The sequence below is a fragment of the Stegodyphus dumicola genome, chromosome 6 (assembly GCF_044657685.1).
Source record: "Stegodyphus dumicola isolate Sdum_Otavi_A_Nest chromosome 6, ASM4465768v1".
Taxonomy (NCBI): Eukaryota; Metazoa; Arthropoda; class Arachnida; order Araneae; family Eresidae; genus Stegodyphus; species Stegodyphus dumicola.
In genome coordinates this window covers 77,000,645-77,027,882 of record NC_140773.1, presented here as the reverse complement: position 1 = coordinate 77,027,882, position 27,238 = coordinate 77,000,645, and the positions used below count along the sequence as shown (strand labels likewise).

General features: G+C 31.9%; 1 protein-coding gene across 2 annotated transcripts in view; it reads right to left on the bottom strand.

Annotated features, from left to right (window-relative positions):
- Window positions 1–27,238, bottom strand: part of LOC118188914 (uncharacterized) — a 176,958-nt gene that overhangs the window by 27,110 nt on the left and 122,610 nt on the right. For both annotated transcript variants that reach the window (XM_035359436.2, XM_035359438.2), the window contains exon 7: window positions 13,095–13,340. In XM_035359436.2, coding sequence (XP_035215327.2) covers window positions 13,095–13,340 — 246 coding nt within the window. The remainder of the gene's footprint in view (window positions 1–13,094; window positions 13,341–27,238) is intronic.

The window sequence follows — 27,238 nt, the reverse complement described above, 5'->3', positions numbered from 1 at the left end:
ATTTAAAAACAAATTTTTGAAAGTTGCGTTTAAAATTCTAAATTGTGCTGCTTTTTTAAAATTATAGATGAGTATTATAGCACAATTTCTATAAAGGAATTTTATTTCAATTATATTTCATAATACATCATAGAGATAAACACTTTTGACTCCTTAAAAATTTTTATACATTTAATTCTAATATTAAAATTGTATTTAATCTTAATAATTAAATTTGCTTGTATTTTATAGTGACTATTTTTTTAATTTATTTTTAGGTCTGCATAAGATCGTTTTTTATTTACTGTTAATTTAATTTATTAACCCAAAAGCGGCGGTCGCCTAGAAAGGCTGTTAGTTTCGAAGAGGCATTTTGCTCTGTTTTACTATAAGTGTCCGTGTCTCCTAGCAAATTGTTGTTAGCAAATATTATCGCCCTGTATTATATGTAAAGAAATTAAATAATGAAGAAATCTCCATGAATACATGTATGTTTCTTGCACTGTAACAAAAACGACAGTATCTAGAGCCATCAAATTTTGAATAATGTAATCCTCCAACTGAACATGGGCATCTGGACGGCCGAAACTCAACGAGTTCAGAGCGAGCACTGTACGAAAAATAACAGTTTTATCTCCATTTCGGAAATTCTAAAGATATGCTGTTTTCAAATGTATGTGGTTTACGGGCGAAGAACATGATATTCAATAAATATAGGTAACACACAAAACTTTAAAAAAAGGTTCCTTTTGGTCGTAATATAAAATTTGGGTGCTTCTAGCTTTTATTTTATCTTTTTCTTTTCCCTTCATTACGCTTAGCAAATTTTATGCTCCGAATTTTATGAATTATTAAAATAACTAATCCACTTTAATGTTAATAATTTAATGATCATATAATCAAATAAATATGATCGTTTTGTAATGTTATTATAGTTTGAAAAATCACTGCCTGAAAATTTTCATTAAATTTTTTAAAAAAATTATCAGATCATGTTTAATTATACCTTATTTATTTCAAAGCGTCACGTACTATCAATCTTATTTAATTTTACTTTATTTTTACGCAAAATTAAGTTCATAAATTTTGTGCTTAGATTTTTTACCGTTTTACCAAAGTAAAGATGTTTGTACAAGAATTACGCGTGAAAAAAATGCGCGAAATGCAGTAAAAAGTGCTTTAATGAGATATATTAACTACTATTTGGAAAAAACTGTGGCTTTCATAATCTTATCACTATACAACGTATCACATTTAATAATTAAAAAGAGTTATGTGATACAAACGCCGTAGGTTTCAATGTTAAAGTAAACCAGATCGTCCCTACTCTTTCTTGCCCACATGTCGGTGACGCGCGCCACGCCCACTGGGTTGATCTACTTCTCATAAGGTCCATGGAGACATAGACCTGTTATATACTAGACGGAGCATCGCCATTCAAAACCGGGTGAGAAAGCGGCACAGGAATGAGCTGCAGGAGTTTGGGCATGAAATGGAACTGAATCCAGACTTTGGCGTACTATCGCCATGGCTGGCGATTTTTTTCCCCTCTTTTCTCTCAGTTCTAAATGCGAACTTGGAAAGATGTCATTTCGCAGAAGGTGGCGTTGAATTTGCAGAAGAGGTTAGATCGATAAACACCAGCCAAAATTAATAATTTCCCTAAAATTGGACACTTTATTTTAAAATTTATGCCAGACAAATAGTCATACTAGCTTAGCAGCACAAAGGTAGACAAAGAGAAAAAAGACAAAAACAGAATGAGACGAAGCAGTGTACAATAAATACAACATATCGGAAAAATGGTAATAGGAATAAGTAAAGTACAAATAAAATAAATATAAAAAATAGTTTTTTCATTTAAAAATAAATAAATAAATAAAAAGTGATTTAGGCAAAGTATATAATACATACTAAAGATAGTGGATGAAAAATAAAATAATTAAAAAATTTTAAATAAATAAAATTTATATATATATATACTTATTGTAATGCATAAACAAGGAGCAAAGATAATTTAAGAAATGATTTTGAGTGAAAAAGAGATTAAAGTGAAACAGGAAGATTATAAGCCTAAAAGGAAAAAAATTAATAAATAAAATAAATAAAAAAAAAAAAAAAAAGGTTTTTTAGTACTTAGAACAGAATAAAAAATATTAAAAAATAGATAACATAAGAAAAATGAGAGAAAACAGAAAATAATACAAAAAGGAAATTTAATATTTATACGAAAAGGAAATTTAATCTTAATACGGTGTATTACAGAGAACTACAGAGTAGGCAAGTCAAAGTGAGAAAGATATTAAATTAAATGAACTAAAAATGAATGTCAATATAGCAGATATAAGTTAAAAGGAAGAGAGAGAGAGGTAAATAATTAAATTATGAAACAAAAAAGTGGTAAATTAAGACTTCCTTTTACTAGCAATATATATATATATATATTATGCACGTTGCACAATGTAGTTGCACTTATTTTAAATAATTTTAGAAGGTAAAATTTAAATAATGTTCATTATTTTTAAAAAGAAAATTAAAACTATTAAAGTTTTGAAATTTAACTGCTATATAATTACTATTTTCTTAATACTTAACAAATACTTAATATTTGAATAAATGCCAGAAAGATGATATAAGAAAGAAAATACGTGATTGAAAGTAAACATATTTGTTATATTTGGATGCAAGAAAAGAGGATAAATAAAGTCATTCATGTCCCCCCTCAAAAAAAAAAAAAAAACATAATTTTATGCAGTTCTTACACAGTGTTACATGAACATTACCAAGTATTAAATACATACATTACTACTTCCCACATGTCCGCATAAGAAAATGCATAGAAAGAATATTTAAACAAAGCAAAAGCAGTCTGTTGGCGTATAAAAAATGTCGCCAAAGCAGAATACTAGACTAATTAAAATTATATTATATTACTAAAATTTTAACATTTTTTTCAGAACACAGTTATTAGAAACATACATATATATTAAGATACTTTTATTTAAATGTTATTTCAAGTATGCATATATTATATAAAATTAGAAATCTATTTTTTATTAGAAAACGGCAAGTTGAGTGGATAAAAAAACCTCTGCATTTTATAAAATTATGTTTTAAAACATTAGAAAAAGTTCTTCTGTGAAATGTTACTCCTCCACCTTTCACGTATCTGGAATTACATGCATATGCGGAGCACGAAAGTACCATTTTTGAAGTCCGAAACAATGCGCGTACACGCAAAACACTTGCTTCTCACAAATTCTCCATAGAACTGTAATGGTAAGGAAGATTCGCGGGAAATAAGATCTGGGAAATGTACCAAATGTCACGTGGTTCGCATTCCTGTTCCCCTTCAGGGTTGCCGTTTCTCTCTCTAGTACATTACAGCTCTATGCATGGAGACTACATTGTGACGTCACAAGCTTAGTCCCACCCATTTATGACTTCACAGAGCTCCGGCTACTAAACTTTGTTGATGCAGCCTATTCTGCGCTTTTACCAGACATCCCTCCGCTTAGGCAGATAGCCCTCAAATGCTTCGCCGTAATCAAATAAGCGAAACCAAACCAAACCATTCACCAAATATAATTGAACATGTATCGAATTTAGGCATTTCCTGACTGATCATGAATGAATCTCTTCTTACAGCCAGTATCAGTGAACTATAGCCTCGGTTCGAAATGTCTTGAGAGAAAGTACCTCAACACAACCAAAACCTCTTAAATTCCATGACACGAGGATAGGATCTTTTATTATCTCTTGTCTTTATAAAATACTGATGTTATGCGAATGTTACGGTGGTATTTGTCTACAACCTTAGTCTTTTATTTGTAATGCCATTAATTATATGTGGCATAAATTGCTATTCAATCTAATGATCCCTTCACGGTGTAACAATTATCACAAACTTAAGTACATTTTTAACAGTTTCAGTTTGTAAGGAATCTCTGGTTGATGAGTAATATAATTTCTAACAGAGTGATATAGTTTCCAGTTTGCAATACAGTAGTGTGAGAAGAAATAGCAGTCATACAAAATCTAAAATTAAGAAAAATATTTTACTTACTTAATAATAAAAAAACACTTCTTAATCAATTTAAAATCATGCTTATTACCTTTCACTATTAAATATGGTAATATAAAACCAATATTTAATTTTTTCTTTTCTTCCGCTTTTTAATTTTCAGTTTATTATTTAGTTGAGACCTGTCAGTGCTTTTTAAGTGCTGGTTCGTTTTATTACTTACACAGAGTTAAAAAAAAAAAAAAAAAAAAAATGAAGCTTTTAGATTTTATATCGTTTTTTTTAACGTTTTGTGTGTTACCTTTATTTATCAAATATCATGTTCTTCGCACTTAAACCATAAAATTCAGTTCAAGAGCAATATCGCAAAATAATTTTAAAATAGCATCGTTGAGTTTGTTTATCAAAAATGCGTCAAAGTTTTACAAAATATGAAATAGATAATAAAACAAATTCCAAACTCCACATATGAGCTTCCGGATGCCATATTTGAGTGGATGATTACTTTATTAAGAATTTGATGACTTTGATACCTTTCTTTTTTCACACTACGAGAAACATACATACATTCATGGAGATTCTTCGTTATTTAATTTCTTTAAATGCATGGCGATATTTGGGGGCAACAATTTGAAAAGCGAAACGCCGTTTATAGTGAACCAACGCAAAATGCCAAAATGAAATTAGCCCATCTAGACAAATTGCTCCCTTCGGCTAAGAAAAAAAAAAGAGAGTGAACTTATCCTTATTAGTAACAACTTGCTTCGCTGCTGCAATAATTTTATTTTCGCGAGATTTATAATAAAAGTAAACCGAAAATAAAATTTCATTTATCAAGAAAATTTCAACTTGTACATATTTTTTATCTCATTTAGGACACTTTAAAAACAATCAGCTCTGCAGTATTGGAGATTTATGAAACATGTTAGAATTACACGGCTTAAATCACTCCCACTTGACGTATGTAATCGACTAAAACATCTATTCTAAGGTGTTTGCAAAATTTAGCTACGCCTGTTAAAAATATTCTAATCTCAGCTTTCCCGCCAAGAATAATATGAAATTCATGTTTAAACATTTATGCCCTGTCTGACTCATAAATTATCTCTCAGATATTTGCATTTATTATGATGCAGCGGCAATTTCTTTTTTTCCCTCCGATTTCTACAAAAAGGATTATGTGACCAAAATTTTTTCTAAAGCCCTATCCTAGTTGATGTCACAGAACTGCGCTCAGCCATTCAAGAAATATTTTTAAATATAATATAAATACATATTAAATATTAAAATATAAATAAATATTTTTTAAAAATTAAAAAAAAATTATATTAAATATTCAATTTTCCCTTGTATATATTGTTACGAATTTGGCATTTAAATAATTAACGTTAGTTGAATTGTAAATTAAATGGTTTTATTTCCCTCGCAGTGCAGCGCGTGACGAATATTAAAAGAAAGCTAAGCCGGAAAATTGAAAATACAAGAGCGCGTGCCCGTAACATTTAATAAATATCTCTTTTTGATTTCTAGAAAGTACTAGAAAATTCTCGCGCGCGATTTTAAAATCTTATGAAAGGAGGAAAACCTCTTATTTCGATGTGAGTCAGTTAGTTAGTCTGAGTTAGATTAGCGTTGCACTGTGTTTTTTCATTGCGTACTGTATTATTTTCACAAATCGATCGATTTTTCGACTTCATAGGTTCGGAAATCACGAACCTACAGATGATTCAGGAAGATAGAGGCTATCTGACTGAAAGAGAAGCTCGTCACCTGGCCCTGTTCTGCAAATTTAGGGCGCTTGCCAATGATGAATGCAGACCACTAAAAGATGACAAACCAGAGAATGGTTCTAATGATTCTTCTGCTACTGCTGTGGTTTTCCCATCAGCAAACAGCATGAAAAATTATTTTACTCTCCGTCCTAATATTAAAGCTAATGTCAGAAGAGCGGAGAGCCCAGCAAAGTCTGAAGAAGATTTTACGAAATATAAAGCACTAGATGCCAGTCCGGGCTCTGACGACTGCGCTCCCAGAGGAGATACCACCCGGAGACCCCGAAAGCAACCAATCAGAAAGCCGGCACCACTCCAAGCAGCCGCAACGAACCCTAATTCGCCCATAGATGATCAGCACTGCTGAACCAGAATCCATGGAAACAGCACCCGTTGATGATGGAAAAATAGATGAAATTCCACCGGAATCAGTAAATCCTAACAAGAATGGCGGACGGCTTCCACCCTTTATTGTAAGAGATACCAACTTCAACTGGAATAAAGCTAGAGCGCTCTTAAAGAAGCATGGACTGTACTCTGAAAGTGACTACTTCGGTCAGCATATCCAGGACGAATTCAAGATATTGGTAAAAATACCTACTATTTTTAAACAAGTCCAGAAAATTCTGAAAGATGAAAAGGTGAGTTTCCACTGTTTTGAGCTACCTGCATCTAAAAATTTAAAAGTAGTAATCCGGCATTTACCGGCTTACATGGACATTAATGAAATTGCTGAAGAATTAGTCGCCAAAAATTATGACGTCATCCGTGTCAACCAATTGAAAAGACGAAGAAATGGTGATGTAATCAATCTCACCCTCTTTCTCATTACTCTTAAGAAAAATAACAAAAATAAGAGAATTCATCAAGAATCTTTCCTTATGGGAATGAAAATCAAAGTTGAGGATTACAAGGGCAGAGCAGGACCCCTGCAGTGTTATCGCTGCCAAGGGTTCCACCACTCGCAAAAGAACTGCAATCACGAGCCGCGTTGTGTTCGTTGCGCTTCAGCGCAACGAAACTTTCAATTGTTCAGAGGATAAATCTGAACCTCCGAAATGTGCCAACTGTTTGCAAGTTGGACACACAGCCAACTATAGAGGATGTGAGAAATTTCCACAGCAGAAAGTGACTCCCAAAGCTAAAACGTTCAATGAACGTATAGTGACGAATAAATCATATGCTCAGGCATTAACTACGGAACTCGCTCCGGAAGCTATGAAAATGATGACAGAGGCCAAACAAATGTTCCAACAACTAAGTATGTTGGTCACCTTCATTAAGGAATCTGGAATTCGTTTTCTGTGCAAGAAATTAATTGATGAAAACTCAACTACACTTCAGGAACGAAATCCGGACTCCCAAATTCATGGATAATTACACCAGACGGCTGACAACTATCCGTTTCGTTTCCTGGAACGCTAATGGCCTCCATAATCGAATTGGTGTATTCCAACAATTTTGTATTGATAACGATATTGACATTGGCATGATAACTGAGACTCATGCGAAACCATGCCATCGTCTCAAATTTCCGAACTATGTTTCATGCAAATGTCACCGTACCACCCATCACTCAGCTTGGGTGGGTGACCACCCATGTGACTTACGGGCTCTTCTTCCCGTGCCTTGTGTTTATCTCCTGACGAGCTTGGACTAATACGCATATGTAAATAATTTAGAAGACTGATTTTTGAAATTAATTTCACTATTTCTACTTTCATATATGTTTTGTACTGTATTTAATTGCAATTTTAGCGAGGTATTTCTCAGAAGACTCGTAACCAATGATAAGTCAGCTTGCAGCCCACGTGACAACTGGTCACACCCCTTCGCCATTAGCTTCTGCCCTTCTGGACTCACACTTCGAACTTATTCTCTTTTCAGCGCCCAAAGAGCAAACATCTGATGACAGCCGGAACACATCAAGCAGAATGCTTGATAATCTCGGCATAAGTGTAACTTGGAACTTGGACAGTTCGTTGTAGTTACTTAATTTGTTGTTGTTTAGAAAACTGCTCTTGTTGACTGTAGCGAATTCGCGGATTAGCTTTCTTTAGCTGTTTTTAATTAAGTTCTCTTGAACGTTTGAGTAGTTAGAAGATAACTACTGTGATATATTGTGATACTGCACGAATATTTTAGGAAATTTAAGCATTTTTGTTGTGATAATAATAAATTTTGTTCATTTTTTTTTTCATCGGACTTGTGCATTCATTTCGTAACGAACTCGTACGCACGCAACAGTATTTTTAAAACATACTGTATATCTTATATAGTAGCAATAATCGAATAGTTACTGCCGTTTTACTAACCAATAAGTGTACATACGCGTAGGACCCGTTTGAGCCATTATCATTTTTTTTTTACATATTACTATGTTCATATTCGTATGCCACTCAAATGCCAAAGTATTTAAATAAATAAGATAATTCTCACGAATTTAAAACTTAGTTACAACTGTAATTTCATTGTTAACAGGCTATTTTATTATATGGTTTTGGGAAAACCAGTGTTGAAATTAAATAGTACTTTAAATTTATATCTAGTATTTCACATTAAAAGAAAATTATAACGACAACATAAATTTACGTCTAGTATTTCATAACGAGAACTGATAATGATAGTAATTAGTACTATTCTATGTCTATCTTGAAAGCGATAATTACCCGTCAGTTGATTAACGAACACAGTTAGTAGCAAATTAATGTTTTGCTCTTTGCATTAATTTTCTCCTTTGCTTCTGCTGAAATTTATATGTGACTTGATAAATGCGTTTGGATATTTTTCTGTGAATGAAGGTTCATGAAAGCAAGAGTTTTAAACTAGTAGCTGTACTGAAATAACATAAGAATGAATGTGCCTTTGCGTTTCAGGTAGCAAGTATTATTCGAAAGTAATGATAAATTTTGATTCATATCTATTATGAAAGAAATTTTTATTCAAAAATTACTTTAATTTTAAAATGTATTACGTTTTTCTTCTTATGAATTACACCAAACATATTATATTACTCGAAATTAACAATTATTTTCCACAAATATCTGATTATCTTTCAATCAAAATTTGAGTATCGTAGATTCCGCGGAAGGGATATACGATTCAGTAGTGGCTAAAATGATTTATGAATTGCTTGAAAATAGATTAATTAATGTGTTCACTGAATTTAAGAAAGCAAGGAACAGTCTTAAGTGTAATTATACATAGTTCATATGATTACAGAAAAAGAAGGAAATGAGGAAAATGAAGGATGCCTTCATCGAGAACTTTCTGAGGTCAATATTACTAGTATTAATATTACATATGGAATAAGATACCAAATAACCCATGCAGAGGACCCATTCGTTGTGACTGAAGCCCGGATTCAGCTACAAGTGATCATGTGTTTCTAGCTAGAAATATCTACGTTTTGGTTAATAGCAACTGCCTTTGATGTGCCTAAAATCTAATTACAGACTTGAAAAATGAAATTGTGGTATATTAGCTATACGAGATATAATGAAATTGCAAAATTAATCAATGCTGTTACTACTACTATACTTACCCAGCAGTGTAAATGTAATTAAAAATTAAAAGGGTTTAATTACTGATGTAGTTTACTAATTAATCGGTTAATACTAGGATAACAACCACGTTTAATCTAACAGCAATTTGAAAAGACGGAGAACAGAGGAATAATTCATATTATAATTTACGTTAAAATTACTTTTAGCAATTTACCCGTCTTTTTAAGCAGTTTAGCTCATTTGATTATGTAAATTAAATGAGTATTGAAAATAAGAACACACTTCAAAAGAAAGGAACAATGTTTTATTTATATTACTCTAGTAGTTCGATAGGAGTAGATTGGAAGCAAAAGAATAACTATTTTTTAATTAATTATTTTTATTTATATTATTTATTTATATTATTATTTTATTCTTATTTTATTTATGTTATTATTTTATTTGTATTATTATATTATATTTTATTGCTTATATTATTACTAGAAAGCACGGCGGTCATACGAATTGACCGCTGTTCTAGATATTATAAATGGTAATTAAAATGATTTGTGCAAAGGTGTCTGCTAGTTTAAACTGAATTCCCCAGGGCAGGCGGCGAGGACGTCCCTTTGCTTACTGCTCCACGGGTTTGTCCCCTTCTACTTGCTTAATTGCTTAAAGTAGAATGCAATGAAGGAAACCACTGGCGGTACATTTCTTAAGAGCCACCGTTAGCTCAATAAGTAAAGGTGATTTAAATAATAACATGTTAATTCACATGTCAAAGATCTCTTTGTATACAACATTTCTTGTGTAGATCTTTCCATCATTTTTAATTTCGCCTTGCAGAGGATCATCCATCATTTTTAATTTTACGTCCGTCCTTTCACGAACTCTTGAACAGACAACATAAAGTTGACCGTGTCCAAATGCACGCTCAGGTAAAAAAATGCCAACATGCTTAAGCTTTTGGGCCTGAGACTTATGGATAGTCATAGCAAAGGCAAGTTTTACAGGAAATTGTCTACGTCTCAATTGAAACGGCAACCTTGTGCCGTAGCAACTTCACCCCCATTCGCTAATACAGTTACGCAAGCAACCAATAAACTATCTGCGACAAACAGACACTTAAGTCGCATATATATATATGGGGTGAAGTAACATTATCTCCTCCGAAACGGCTGACTCCCGGGCTTAGCGAAGCACACCGTTGGAATCCGCAGGTCCGTGGCACGCCATTTTGACCATTCGCGTCTTCTTGGTATATGAATTAGCCGAGATATTAATTAAAAACTAATTTTCCCCTACGTTTTCCCTACATTTTCCACTTTTTCTTGGGTTTTCCCCATTAGAGGGATTTGGCGTGCCAAATCCTTCTAATAGGGAAAACACAAGAAAACCCTTTTTTCTCGAATATCTACGAAACGCCACCTAGTTGAAATTCGAGACGCGTATTCTCGGATTCCAAAAAAATTCTCCAAACCATCGATACCGTTCGTACGACTTTAATTGGCCGAGATATTAATTAAAATCTGCGGAAACGTTGATTTCCGCGCTCATTTTTTCGAGTGGCAACAATAAACTATCGGCGACACACACTTTAGCCGCTTATATATATAAAGATGATTATAAATTTAAACGTTGTTTATACATTGTACATTTAGTTGAAGTACCCAGGCTTATCCGAGCATTACGCAAAGCGAAAAGGCTTCAGTTAGAGTAAGGGTCTTCAAACCTTGACCCGCTGAGCCTTTTCGATAAGTTAAGAACGAAACTCTCTTAAATTCTTTGATTCTCTTTAATTTTCACCTAACAGAAATTTGCGAGGTGTTTAAGATTTATTCCACTCAACTTTGTCTTTTCATCGTCTTTAAGCACCCCACCATATTGATCTTCTTTACAAACACAGAAGAGCCCAACCCGGTGTCTTTCGCATACCTCCATATACATCTTATTCAAAAACATAGAGAACGCCAGGGAAAGAAAAATAAACGAATTCTCTTTCTTTTTTCAGTGTTGCAGTCAGTATGGAGGTTTAAAGAAAAGGTATGTTTGTCTTATTTTGATTCATTTTCAGTTTAAAATTTCTTATAATTAACTCCAGCAGTTTATCTTTATGATTATCATATGGCATAAATTTTGAAAATTAATTCACAATAAAATTTTATTTTTTGAATAATTGAGCCAGCCCTTGTATAAGGCTTTGTATAATGCGAATGAACAATTTGTTTTTCAACTTCGAATAAAAAATTGTTTCAGTAATTTTTTATTTAAAATATTCTTTTTGATTTAATTTAATTTGAGTATTTAGTTTGTTTTAGCTATTTTTAGGCTTTTTTATGTTTTTTTTTTTTTTTTTTTTTTTTTTTTAACATATGTGTATAATTATTGGTCTAATTTGGTTACGAACGCATATAGGGAAAAGACCTGAACATTTCAGAACTTTTAAAATTTTGTTTTAAAAATGAAAGTTTGATACTTAAACCCGGTTTTGAGTTTCAAATGATTCAGAGGAACGAAAAATGTATCCGGAACTCATTAATCAACTTGATTTAAGGCTTCAAAACTCTTTCCCATTGACAAGTCCTGTTTGAAGCGTTAAATAGAGGAGATTAACATAAAATTATTTTGTTTTGTTATGTATAATGTTCTGTAATTTTAAAAAACGTTTTCTTTTTCATAATGTAATTTTCATTTAAAGATTCCGTTTTTTAAAGTTTCACTAATTTGCGTTTATTCAATTTGGTAATTTTTACTCGGAAAAGAAAGGTTAGACCTTCATACAGAAAGAACAGAATTTTTTCATTTTCTTTTCGATTTTTATTTTTGATATTTATAATTCATAATATTATACATTTTCTTTTAAATTACGTTCATATTATAATGTGAAAATGTACGTAAATATTGCTATAACTTGTTGATTTATAATAGCTACTACAAGATCATTTAGCCCTTCTAGTTTGCCTCGTAACTATGGTAACTATTGTTCCGAAAGATGGTCATATATTCTAACTGCTAAAATCCTCCAATTCCTTCTGTATGCTAATGATAACACACGCTACGATCTTAAATGAGGTGGGTGTCTTTACGGACTTTGATGTGTCTATTTTTACAGTTATAGTAACAGCTATTAATTACTATTTTTAAAGTCCTTTTTAAAGTTATTTTAAAGTTTTAAAGTTATAGACACTCGCTAATCTATAATTTCGCTTTCGTAATTTTATATATTCACGTCAAAATAATTCCAAAAACAAAATTTATTGTAGTTTTCCTTCATTCGTATCCGTTAAAATGCTACCATGTGGTTCATCAAATCTAGAAAATATGCAAAAACTGCAGCTTCCTACTGAGCGTACAACTTTTTTCTGGTGATTTTGGGATTAAATCTTCAGAAATAACGTTCAGCCTTTGCTTTTAGCAACAGCATAGCATAGGTGTGATTAAAATCCATCAAATTTTTAATTTATCTAAGAGTTTAGAAAGCTTACTAATTAGTATCTTTAAATTAAAAGTCAAACAACAAAAATCAGCGTTATATTTGCCAATTTTCACAGGACTAGTTTCGATGGCTTTACCGAACCATCATCCTTAGGTTTGGTAAAACCATCGAAACTAGTCCTGTGAAAATTTTCAAATATAACGCTGATTTTTGTTGTTTGACTTCTAAATTAATACTTGTTCGGCGTGTAATTTTATCTTAATTAGTATCTTTTACTTGCAAATTCGTTGTTTTACACAAGTATTATTCTGAAAATCGAAACAATTCTATAAACTATAAAAATAAAAGTCTAAAACAGTACAATTACTATTTACTATTTCAGAAAATATATTTACCTGCATGCGAAGATATTCAATAAACATTAGGTATTCCACAATTTTTTTCTCCATATTCTCCATGAAGTCAGCTACATTCGTATCATCAATTCCTTTTTCGTCCGCCAAATTAATTTGAGCTTCTTCGGGACAGCATTTTGTATAAATATTGCGTACAAGGGCCAGGGAAGCATCCAATTCTTCCCTAGCATTATTTCTGGTATTTCCGGCTTTGTTGGCTTCTAAATTTCTTTCCTGAACTTCCTCCTAAAAGCAAAATCACAATGGATTTGGAAGCGATTCATTATTTTCCTGGTCACGATGAATGAAAGTACATCAAATAAAAAGTGACTGGGTTTCATTTACGGTTTTCATTCTCAGAATCAAAAAATATCGCATTGAAAGAAGGTTCCCTGAAATAGTTTTCTTTTTCTATATATGGAACAAAAGCAAGCAAAAGCAAAATGGTCTCTATCGTCCCATAAATAATGCGGTTTTAATTCCTTATGCTCAATGATAAAATAAAATACTAACGTAGCATAAAACATCTATATAAGCAGCCCCAATCACACGTCTGTCGAAGTTTATAAGGTGTACGAAAAGCTTTTAAAAGAAACATTTTAAACTATTCAAAGAATGCTACGCGAAATGTTCGTTAAAACTTTGAAGCTACGAATGGAAATTTGCCAACCTCATCATCCTTTCCAAGTTAGAAAAAAGATATTGCCTATACTAGGAGCTGGCTGTCTGTACTAGGAGCAGTTGATCCATCTAATACAAATTATCGATAAAAAAGTCAGGAAAAGTCCATGAAAGCCGTGGATCGAAATCTAGTGTTCAAAGTGGTTCTGGGAAAAAGTATTTCTAGACAAAACGTGCCAGCTGGTTTTGGCGAATGTCGGTACAATATGAGCTTGATATACAGGTGAGGTGTTATGCTTGATAATAAAGAAATAGTACCATGATGTTAACATTCTAAAGACCAGTTAGCAATATGAAATACAAGGTAAATATCGCTTTTCTGCTTATCAAGATACTCGTATTTACTGAATTCGCAAGTGTGATTCATTAACCCTCAGCGAGATTGACAAAATCTATCGCTGATAACTTCGCTCCAAAATAATTTTTGATAGTTATAGGGTCACATCTGTTTTAGAGCACTTTGAATTCGTTTGGAAAAAAAATCTATTAAATATTAAATAATTGATTTAATTTTTTGTGGTATATAGTGTTGTTTATCTGTTTCAAAACCTGCGTTTTTGCAAAGGAATATATTGAAATACCATAAAATAATTAATTTAAAACGTGTTATGACAAAATAAAGGAACAAATATATACTAAAAACTGCAAAATGCTATACGAGCTGCTTTTAATCCTATGTTAATATGTAACATATTGTATCAATTCCTCGCCTCATGAAATCGTACGAATGATGTCTTTAGTACACAAAGAAAATTTCACGTTCGTAATTTTTCTTCACGTCAAAAGAGTTTTTTTAAAAAGCATTTACTGCAGTTTATGCATTAGGTGAATTTTGTGAGAATTTGTGAAATTACGGAAACCAAAATATTTAGATTTATTAGTTGAAAATAGAAAATTTGCGTCTACGATATTTGTTAAGAAGTTAAGAAAAATAGTCAGAAAATTTGTACCAAGAACGAGTAATTATTTGGTTAACGGAAATTTAAGAGTTTCACAGATACTTAAATTGTTTTCTAACGACCCTATAGATTTCAGTTATTGACTTATAATATAAACCCCAGACGCTACTGTCTTCAAATGTTCGTTGAAGCCTAAATGTCTCAAATGCCCACTATCGATTAATCTTAGGTAAATATTTAATATTACAACTTGTGATTGTGCTAAAAATCAATTGATTCAGTCTCAGCTGTATTGGACTCGAGCCAAGTACGGAATAACTGCTAATGAAATAAATGTTGCTTTACTGGTAAAAATTTCCGATATTTACTTCCTGCTCTTGCAATTTGCAAAGTGCAACTCGATTTACTTCATTAAAAGTCGACCAGTATTGAGTCGGTTTATTAATTGTGGGATAACACGCAAAGCTATTAGCTTGCGGGATCATGAATCATCCGTATTTTTGATATAGAAATGTAATGAATTCGAGACTTTATTTATGCTGGCTTTCCTAAGCGCTAATTGCTTTATTAAAATTAAAAAGGATATTTGTTAATTTTCTCCCGAAACTTTCAGCCGTGTTTTCTTTAGAAATGGACTGATTAGATATTTCATACTTTAGATAACTATCTACTAAAACTATTTTATAATTTTAGGGTTATATTGAAACCCGTCTGAGCAAACTTAAAATTATAAATCAGTAAATAAACGGAAGGTGAAATGTACATTAATTGTTGTCGCCTACGAAAAATTGTACGGTGGAAAATGTATGTCAATAAATAGACAAGCCCAAGATCGTATATTTCAAATCCTTACTTTAAGTTAAAAACATTTTATGATTATTAACCATTACCATATTACCTTTATACTGTCATACTAGAAAATTAATCTTAATTTTCATCAATAAGATAGACAAAGATATTGAAAATGTAGAAAATCTGTCAAATAGTGATGACGACGAAACCTTAACATATCATCTGAGTTGCTTGTCACCTACAACTCCTTCTAATGCATGTATTATCATCGAATCTCTGATTGACTGAAATTCAGCATAATGCGCATATAAGTCTTCCATTTTGCTTTCCTATATTAAAACGTGAAACCGTGTGCTACAAACAATATTTACATATTATGCTGGCTGTATATTTATGATGGCAATATTGCTGTGTGGAAATGGCTTTTTATTTCATATAATTTGAAAGATATTTTTGGAGTTCTGGAAAAGCTCAAAAGAATAGTACCAGCTTCTTGGTTACTTTCGAGTCCGGCAAGCGCAATTATACGAAAAATTTATCATTTTTTTTTCAAAACGAGGGAAACATATCCTCCAATCATGGAAAGTTAAATGAAAGTACAAAATTTTTGAAGTGTATCTAATCTTAAGAATGCAGTTGAAAATTGCAAAGAATGGCAAAGTAATATATATCTTGAAAATTAAATGAAGTAGAAATGGATTAAATTTATTTTAAATAATTAAAGATGCAGTAATGAACAAAATGCATAAACGTTTGCTAGATAATTTTATTTAACCAATGGCGGGTCCTCAGCCGACTTCGGTTTGGCCACTCCTAAGGCCAGACCACTAAGACCACTCCTAAGACCACTAAGACCTCCTAAGACCACTCCTAAGGTCACTTTATTATGGAAGCTAATAGATGAGGCACTTCTGCCTTCTATGAAGATACGGACAGTTACAACCATGTCTTCTCTGAGATTCTAACCCGTGCCCTTTGGTTTCTCAGTCAGCTCCCTAACCACTATACCGTCTAGGTGGCTGCTAGGTAAATTAAAAGTAATCAAAATTTACCAAATTCTGAATGAATAACTATAAAACCCTAAATACTGTAACTAAACGTTTAATTCTGTATAGGATTAGGTTCTTAAAATAGAGGTATTAATTATGTGCCTTTTATTTTGGAACAAGTCATAAATCGATATGTCCTCGCCGGAATTCGAACCATCAATCTTCTAGCTGTCATCCTGACATAGTAACACTTAAGTTGCAAGTTCATACATGCCTAATGCACGATAATCCCTTATACTTTCTCCTACTTAACGGACGAATGGGGAATGGCAAGAGAATCAGTCGACCAAATCCAGGTGAGGGTGTAAAATCATGCACATTTTACTTCGGATGTAGAGTGAAAAATGAACTATGCCCTCACCGGGATTTGAAACACTGATCGTGTAGTTGTTAATTTGATGCTGGATGCGCTACCACTTCGAGAGAACGCAATGTGGAATGCGGCAGGTTCTTATAAAGCTTCGTGAGAAATTCGCCTCCTTCTGTGCATTTCATATTTATAACATGTTCTGCATACATGAATACAGAGATACGCTCATACATGATTATGACAACGTGCGGCATCTTTACTTGCTATCTTTTGGTAGTGAAGAAGAGAAATCTAGGGTTATTTAAAGAAAAACAAGAATTGATGGAAAATGATTAATTTTCATTGAGTTATAACGTATAACTTTTTATAATAAGCATTTATTTTATTTTGTGATGTTTTAAAAATTTTGAAGATAATCTATTAATTTAGATCTTATAAAATACACGGAAAGGTCATTATATGACTATTATTAGTCATAGATTACTTTGTTCATGACTATATTACACAGTGACACAACACTACAATAATAAAACGAAGCTGCCTCATTCACGATTCCCATCAATATTCAACATTCCCATAAAAATAGGAAATATTAAAAAATTAAAATTAAGTAAACTCTAATGTCTATAGTCATTGAAAAATCGGAGAAATACTTCCCTTTTATCAAGTGCAGTGTTTGCAGTTTTGCAAAGCATTAAAAGGATGAAACGAAAAGAGGAGACTCTGAAACTAGTCTTCAAAATACTCTCGTGTTCAGCTCTCTTCAAAACATGTAAATTAGGGGATTTGTGAGATCCAGAATGACAAATGCGTTATAGAGATAGAGAGGTGAAAAAAGAAATATTCAAATGTTATACACAATCACTTTCAGAGAAAAAGAAGTTATCTGTTATTTTTTATTCTTGAGAAAATGAAACTGGATTTGCTTCTAACATTTAAATTCATGAAAGACTTAAGCTGATACAAAGCAGCTTTGGATTCTCTGCGTTTTCATTCCACGCTCAGTGATTGACTATGTCTTCAAAGATAAATCTAGACGTGAAGAGATCCTTATCCGTGTTTACATTGCCGCTACACTGAGCTTACGCAGAAGATGACTGAAATGCTACAAATATTCTAGCGTCTACAGTGCTTGGGTAATGGCCGTGGTTGAGCAAGACTACAATGATATGCAAAGTCACATTCTAATTAAATTTCCTAATTAAATTCTTTTCATGCTCTAATTAAAATGGGATGCAAAGAATTCCCATTTAATAGCATATTAACGTCATCTAACATGAGCAGTTATGCAAGCAGGAATACATGCTTGCTTCAGGAAGATAAACGCATATATTAATATATATTATACAATACTATAATCATGACTGGATTTAACAATATTATACAATACTATAATCATTACTGGATTAAACAATATTACTATGATTTATACCAGGAAATTTTTTTTCTTAATTCAAACTAATTTAATACTGAAGTTCACTAATTATGGAAACAAATTTATTTAATTTCAGGTTGTACGATTCTACAATTCTTTAATTGCCAAATTCTAGAATGGTAAAGACAGACAGAGGACTTTTCGCTCCGTTGTACCATCTAAACACAAATGCAGATGAAGATTTAAAATAAACCTTCGTCAACTTGATGGTAACACGAATTTTAATATAACACAAATTTAATATTCGCTATTTGCGGGAAAGATAGAACAAATATTCCAGTCAAATTTAAGCAAAGGGACATGCGCCTAAATAAGCTTCGGTTTAGTCCTAAATATTCAGGAAGCAAATGCTGATAAATGTTAAATTGGAGCTGACAAATTATTCAGTAGCATGAAGCAGTAACTTGTCTGCTATTGCCACCAAAGGGTTTATCTCAGCCTTGACAAATCTGCCATTTAGGCACGTTACCTAGTTTTCATTCTGGTGGAAGAGGACGAAAGTAGAAGTGATAGTATAAGCAAATAATGAGAAAACTGGGATTATGAATTTAAAAGCCTATAAGATGTTGGCTGCAAATCTGTAGAGGTTATTTGCATAATTTAAGTCACAAAATATGAAAAATCAATTGTGTCCTCACCAGGATTCCAACGAAGGATCTTCTGCTTAGCAGCTGGAAGTTCTAATCATTTTCAGGAACAGAGCATGTGCGGGGAATACGATGATCCTTTCAATGTAGCTTATAGAATTCGTAAAATTCAGATTAATTTTAGGCTGCCTTCATTTAAATTTAGACACACTCTGTGTCAGCCAAGTTCGGAAAAGAAAACAGCGAGATAATTAATTTCTAATTGGAGAAGCCAATTTTTTGAACGTAATTTATTGACAAATAAAAGTTGCCAAGTTAAGAATCCTGAAATCAAAGAAAGTAATAAATTGTTTTTTAAATGAATTAAATAATGTTGTACATTCTTACAGCTGTGATTAAACAAACTGCTACGGAACATGCCATCGTTAGATCTCAACGCATTTGTGGGTGACACTACTATAACGAACGTCGTTTATTCCGAACTTGGCGCCTTTTTCACGTTTATGTTGTTGTAATGATTACATTTAAAAATTACATGTGCCTAAGTCTAGAAATTTAAATGTACGTTAACTGAACGCAAATGGAAATGAGCTCTACTAAATTTGCAATTTTGCTAGTGCCGAGAATGGATTGAATTATTTCGAAAAGCAGACCTCATGAGGGATAACAGTTTATTCCCTTCCAGAGCTTTAGCTGATAGCACTCTGAGGAATGGAATCTTATGATTTATTATTTTACAGCGTCAGCGTAACATCAGCGTCTCTAGATGATACGAATCGATTTCTCATTAAAATAATCATAATATGATATCATATGATGAAAACTTTTACTTGACAATTTTCAGTTCAATGTTTCGATTATATAATTTAAAAAGTACAGTTATGAATGCACCCAGTTAATATTCAGCACAGAACTAACTTACTGAACTTTTGTCTTATTTCGGACAAAACGGATGAAGTCAAGATTAAAATGCTGCAATTACCAATAGCAAGTGTAAAACAGCTGGCATTTTAATCAAATTTATGTGTTTCTAAGTGATGCTCAAACATAAAATGAGAAAACTCATCCCCATCTTACTCCAAACAAACGCCTTTTAAAGCTCACACCAGCTGAAATTTAAAGTGATATATTATTTATAACAATACAAGGCCGTCATCTGTTGAAAAAATGTTAGTTTCGGGGTTATCTTAATTTTTAAAACTTTGATGGAGCGATTTTTGGCTCAACTTCATTCATACTGATAGCTAAAAACCTTCATCCGTACTGGTAGCAAAGAACTCGATTTCCATCTGGGTGTTTCTCTTCCCTCAGGTTAAAAATATGAATGGATATAAAACATGTTCAAGCCCCCCTGGGGCATACATATCCCATAAGTACATGATAACTGAATATTAGTATTTTTGTCGCAAAGGTAATTTTATTTTTCTGCCAATTGATTCATTTACCTCAATAATAAATGAAAACATTTACCGCTGAAATTTTTTCTTCAGAAATGTAATAAATCGGCTAATATGCGAACGTAACAGCTTATGAGATACAATAATAGACAGTCGAGTGTGAGAAAACTGTTCAAGAAACACTACTATGTAAATTTACAATGCAAAACAGGATTTATTTTTCCACTAAAAAGAAAAACAATAGTTAGAAACATATGAACCGAATCAAATGGCTATTTCGTTAATAAAATTATTTGCGTTTAACGATTAGTTGGGTTTAATACCTATGCTCTAAGAGCTCCCTGCTCTAAGTAAATACCTATGCTCTAAGTACCCCTTAATAAGACTTTGTAATTATATATCTTAATATGACTTTGTAATTATATATCTTAATATGACTTTGTACCTATAACCTCCTTTATAACCTCACGCCGATCCCTCCAGTATTCTTGCAATATATCTTGTATCATTTTAATATCCTAAAATTAATAAACTGGAGTTAATGAGATCATAAAAATATAATCGATAAGCAGTTCTTTCTCGAAGAATAATTTCGAGACTAATTTAAAGAAGTCATTGAATCGTTCTGAAATTCAATCATCCTCTTCACTTCTATTCATAGAATATTGTTTAAACGTTCTTTGGGGTTATTTTAATATAATGTTATGCTCCCTTTATTTCATCTGAAAGCTGAAACTCATTTTCTGACAAAAAGTTGCAATATGTCTTAGGTATTTTTCAATACACGATTCCCAAAAATTTAACTTTTTGACCATAGAAACAATTTTGTCAACTACTTTAAAAATAGTTATGCAATTGGTCCATCATACTACAAAACATATCGGCTAGTTAAGTAACTCCTTGAGACATTCATCATGGTGAAACTTCAATCTTAACTGAGAGAGTGCTCTGCAAAACGTGCTTAGACGTAGCGTAGACTTCATTATCAGAGATTTTACCTACAGTAGATTTAGGTTTGTGAGAAGATACGCATTTTACCCATTTATTGCTTTTTCTGAAAGCGCTTCACATTAAAAAAAATTTAAAAATACAAACTAAAACAAAACTCCCCTTCAAACTTGTTTAAACATCACAAATGCGAAAAAAAAAAAAAAAAAAAAAAAAAAAAAACAGAATCACGTAACTGACATGATGATTCTCTCAGAGCTGAAAAATGTGGTTGTCTGACAATTGTTTTTAGGATATGCAATAACAGATCAGGAAAGGGATGGCTAGATGCGATGCATAAGGAAACGCATGTGAGATGCATAAAGAAATAACGATGCATAAGGAAACGCATATTGCATGTGAGAGTGCGGTTAGTTACAATTAATAACATTTGTTTCGAATATATTTTGGTCATAAACGATCATATCGGAAATCTTGGCATTTTTTTCCGCTTTTATTCAATGACAAACTTAAAATTGCAGTATAATTTCATCTTTATTAGCGATTATTGTAATATTTTCGTCCATTAGTGATCGTTTTCCGTGTACACCTAATTAAGCATCACTTACACCCAGAAGTACGCGTATCGTAGGTTGAGAATCACAGATCTTTGAAATGAAAGACACATAGTTCCTTTCCAGGTATGCGTTTAATATACGTTTGCTTCAAAATTATTTCTGCTGAAAAATCGGCAAAGCAGTTTAATTAAAATGCGAGACGAAGACAATTGAATTTAAATAAAAATAAGCTATCGGTGAAGGCAAGTACGCCTTTTATCAAACTCCAATGCGATAGAAATAAAGATTGCGTAAAATTTAATTCCTTCCTCAGTGATTCACACTGTTTACTCAACCGATAAGGCTCATAAAGGCGTTTATGAGTATTTACTCTATAACTGAATGGAATTCTCTGCTAAGCATGGAAATTAAGAGAAATATTTACTTGCAAATGATTCGACCCATTTCATTGCATGCTTCACCTATCTGTATAACTACTGCTAGACTTACAGACATTCGCTCCAAAGCCTACGTACGAAATACTAAAAATTATTCTCAACCCTGATTAATTTGTTAGGAAAATTGCCCCTTATGAGCGTTTAAATATCAAGTCTACTGATCACAACATTCTACAGAAAATGCTTAAGAGACAACTTCACTTAAGAGTAGTCTAAGAGATTAAGATTTCATACAGGAGAGTCGTTTAAAAGAGCTAAGATTATTCAGCATTGTGTAAAGTGATAAATGCTTTTCTGTAAATCTTCAAATTTTCATGTCCATTGGGATCATACAAAGGTAAAGCTTGTAAAACCCATCTGTAGTCAATGTCCTGGTAAACGAGGTCCTATCTACGATCTGCTTACTTAGTAAGATTATGGCTGTAATAATGATCTCAAACATACTATAAGTAAAACTATGTGCTCTAACTTTCACTTGATCACTAAACTAAATACATGCAATTCAATTACCGTTAAGTAGTTCCACAAGCTTCAGTGCTTCAGCTTAGTCCTATGTGTCAATACGAGATTCTGAAAGAGACTAGACTTTCTTTTCAAAATCATAAATGCTAAAACGTTTAAAAAAATATCATAAATATACCAATTCACATTTTCTCGCCTTCTGCTAAACCAAGAGCCAGATTGCCCAACGTATTTCATTTAAAAGAATGGAAAATTGGATTTAAATCCAATCAGCTTCTAATGATCGAATAAAATTAAATGAATATTTAAGTTCATCTGTTTATTTCATAACTGAACGTACGTAAACCAGGGTACTGAGACGACTGACATTCTGGTAAGTGGCGGAAACTGGATTCTTGAATCCGGCTCAAAGACCGAGCTAATTCAATCCCCTTTTTAATCAACCACCATACATCATTTCACGGGACGAGCGACTAGTGCGTTAAATGTGACATCGAATGAAATTAAGGCAATTTCTGCTTAAGGCGAAAAAAAAAGACTGAAGTGGAACTTGAGTCATTAATGTTAATAACAAGGGAACACATGGGTCGTTTTTCTTTAAATCACGACTGAAATATTTTTCAAAATGCTGCCATTTAGCAAATTAAAAATAAAAATAAAACTGTAAATATGCCCCTTTTTTCTTACAGAAAGCAATATTATATAAATGACTGGCTTAAAAACAATTTTAAAAATCATTTCGCAAAGAACAGAAGTAAAAAATACTTCCATATAAATTTTTTTTTCGCCCAGATTACTGCATAAGATGATCGCTGAAGAATCGGCTTGAAGCAACGGAAGATGATCGCTGAAGAATCGGTTTGAAGCTGCGCACAAACGGTTGCGCAGCAACAGAGAAAATTGCTTGTAATCCTTTACAATATACGAGTAAAAAAAGTTAATAACTAAACACTAATCAATAAATATAAAGATTAAACATATTACTTTAGCTTTCAGGCTATTGTACTATACGTATAAATCTTAAATTCGCATGATAGAGAAAATGCGCAAAGTAAAGGGATTAAGTTACATAAAAAAATTCTTTATGTTAATAAATATCATAAAGCTCTCTTTTACATTTGACAGGAGATTTTGGTACATTGTGTTATAGAAATATTTACAACGGTTATTACAGTAAATGTAATTTGACACTGCTTATGCACCTGTAATAAAGTTACATATTCTTTGAGCAAAACCGTCAGGTTGACGAAAAAGAATTAAAAGGAAAAATAAATAGGAAAAAACTAGCTTGATGGTATTACAGTAATATGACCTCTATGAAAGTTAATAAATTGGTGTTCTTTAAGAACCACATAACTTTTAAGTTATCAATACATAGTAAGTTCCTACAATATTTAAAGAAAAGAATGCAGGTTTGTGTGCACTTGAGCAATATTAATGCGAATAATTTCTATAGTAATGGTACTTTTTCCTTCAGCTTTAAGAAAGATTTATAAAATTAAAAGCATTTAAAAGAAAATTATATTTCCTTACACTCTAGGAAGGAAACTGCATAAAGTTATTCATTTAAGCCTCGTTTTACTTCTTAAAAGAGTTCTTAAAACAGTAGTGACTCAAATTGCAGACAGGCCGAAAATACGATCTGAAAACAGCTGACGGGCCGGAATTTATTTTGATAAAATGAAAAGTGTTTTCTTTAAACAGAATAAAAATGTATCCAGTGTATACTGGAGCAAGTGGTGCAATAAGTTAATTTTGCTAGTAATTTTAATTACCAATATGAATAATTTTTAAACACTTTAAATAATTGAAAATTATTTTAAAGGAATATGCATTTTTTAAATAAATCTTTATAAAATAAAGCATTTTTCTATTTAGACTTGTTTTTGTATGCATATAATTATTCTTCGAATTAACAATAGAGTTAAGTTCTAATACGTTATTCGTTGCTTGAAAATATCAGTAAACCGAACATGCATCTCATACGGCAAACTTACCGTATTTTAAATAAATTTTTAGCTATACTACAAAAATACATATCCTAAAATTATAATATTCATAATCATAGAGTCATTCCTGAAATCATAGTACACATATAAACATGCTCAGAAATCCTAATTATATTAGCTTAAGATATAGCTAAATTGTTTAACACTATACTTAAATCTAAAGCACCCTATGGTGTAAGCTACAGACGGCAGAGAAAGTGGTCCACCCCTCGCAAAATTTTTCTCACTAAATATAATTTTATAAACGTTAGTCACAGGGAACGCAGGAGCAAAAAAAGTATTGAGATTAAATGGATTTTGGCAAAGCACGTTACGAATATTTGCTTTCTTGGAGAACCGAAATCTACTCGAAGAGCCTAGAAACGTTATACTTTATATTACACATAAGATAAACCACAAAAGTGCTGCCATCCCGTTCTTTGGGGTTTGATTCATGTTTAGCTATCAGTATGCAACTATTTTCTGTGTTAGTTTATTAATGAGGTAACGAATAATGAAATGTTGAACCGTCGAGAATATTGTTTTTACATTGGACAGAGTGTAAAAAGAAAGCGCAATGAGATTTTAAAGACGTCATGTGTTTGCCTTACTTCATCGAAACGTATGAATGAAAAATAGGAATATCAATTAAATTATGATCACGGCGATATAAATAAGAAAGAGTTTCTTATTGAAAAAGAAGTAATTTGGAGTTTTATTTCCGTTACAACTTGAAAAGTTGAAATAGACTGGTGGAAAGAAAGTCGTTTTGAGCTTCTGCGATTCATTCCAAAATACAGTCTTCAGAACTTAAATACTACAGTTCGAAACACTGTACTGCTAATTTTCCTTTAACTGTTTAAGTTTTACATGTTGTGAGAGAAAATGTTCGAAATACAAACATATTCATATGCATCTAAGACATAAATGTACGTCCAGAGTTTAAGAGATCTACAGAGCAGCAACTGAAATAACAAAACGAACTTCAGAATATCATTCATAGATTTCTGTACAGAAAATTAAAAAAATAGTATTCATGAATGTTAGAACTAAGATTTTACGTAAAAAATGAACAAAGGCCTCTTCTTTACATGTTTTTCTGATAATTTACAGATTTTGTTTTCCTTTCTTTTCTTTTACCCCTTTTTTTTCTGTGCGTGTGTCTTTGTGTATTGAAAGGGCTGCTAAACTTTTGGCTACGCCACTTAAAGTGATGAATATTTATTTTAATAAAGGAATATTACGCTGAAAGTAGAAAACGAAATTGCGTATGGGTACAAACATATATACTTTAAAATCACAACTTACTTTACCTAGGAAAAGCCCATTAAGCGAACGGCATTTTATTGAAGTTTTAGTAGCAATGGTGCTTGTTCTTAAGCAGAAACGATATCAAGTTTTTTTCTGCATAGGGCTATTAAGCAGAATTATAAGGTAACTGACTGTAGGATCTTTGTGCAGATGCTTTAAATGCAAACATTCATGTTTCAACTGAATTTGCATCGTTTTGTACACTGTAAAAACAAAAAACTGCAAATAGAAATCTAATATCGTTGTATATTCCCAACAACGTGCTGTTGAAACAGAAAACAAACCCGGTAATTATGACATTTTAGAACACCTTTGTGGCGCTAATAAAGGCTTAAAAAACTTGGTGAAATAAAGCACTTATTAAACGTCTCAAATGGAACTTCATTGAGTTGTTTTCAGTTCGTGAATTTGGCTTCCTGGTAAAATAAAAGGCGTTATCATTTCCCATGGGAGAAATAATTTTTTCAAGTCTTGAATACAAATAATCTAATGAAAAAGGTGTACAAATCTATCTCGAAATTAAAAAAGCTCCCAAATCTCAATGCAGTTTTAATTTATGATGGGACAATATCATAATAAGTGTTTTCCCTATCTTTTGATACTATTATGTATAATAGCCTGTTTTAAAAATACGATTTTATATTCTACAATTTGAAATTCTGCGGAAGAAATTCCATAATCTAGTAGACAACTAACGGTTGTTTAGCTTAAATTGTTTCAAGCCTTAAACTGAAATCTGAACATGAAGCTCAAAATGGAATTCTTTTAAATTTTGATTTAAAATTATTTTATATTTTGAAATGGTAATGGAAGCGTTTGACTGTGATCTGAAATTTTCAAACTGCAATGTTTTAGAAATTCTTTGCTAGATGCCATTTTTTAGAAAATATAATAAGATTACTTCGATTTGAAGAAATATATTTTATTCGAAGAACAAAAAATTATTCCTGCGCTCGAGATTTTTTTGACACATTTTCAAGGCACTTTAAATTATTTTCTGAAGAAACTTCCAAAATTTAGAAACTGAAATAAAAAATACACAGACTAGAGTGATTTAAAATACATTTTTCGAAACTAATTTTGTTTCAGAACGTTAAAATTAGCATTTGCTTTAGCTTTATTTTTAGAACTATAATCATATAATTCCTTTGATATCTGAAATAAAAATTTTAGCTTTTTCTATTTAAAAGAGATTGCAGCTGCAAGAGAAGAAAAAGCAATTATTAAAGACATTTCCAAGACAATATGATTTTCCTGTTCTAAAATCTGAATACCATTTAGGCTGACACTG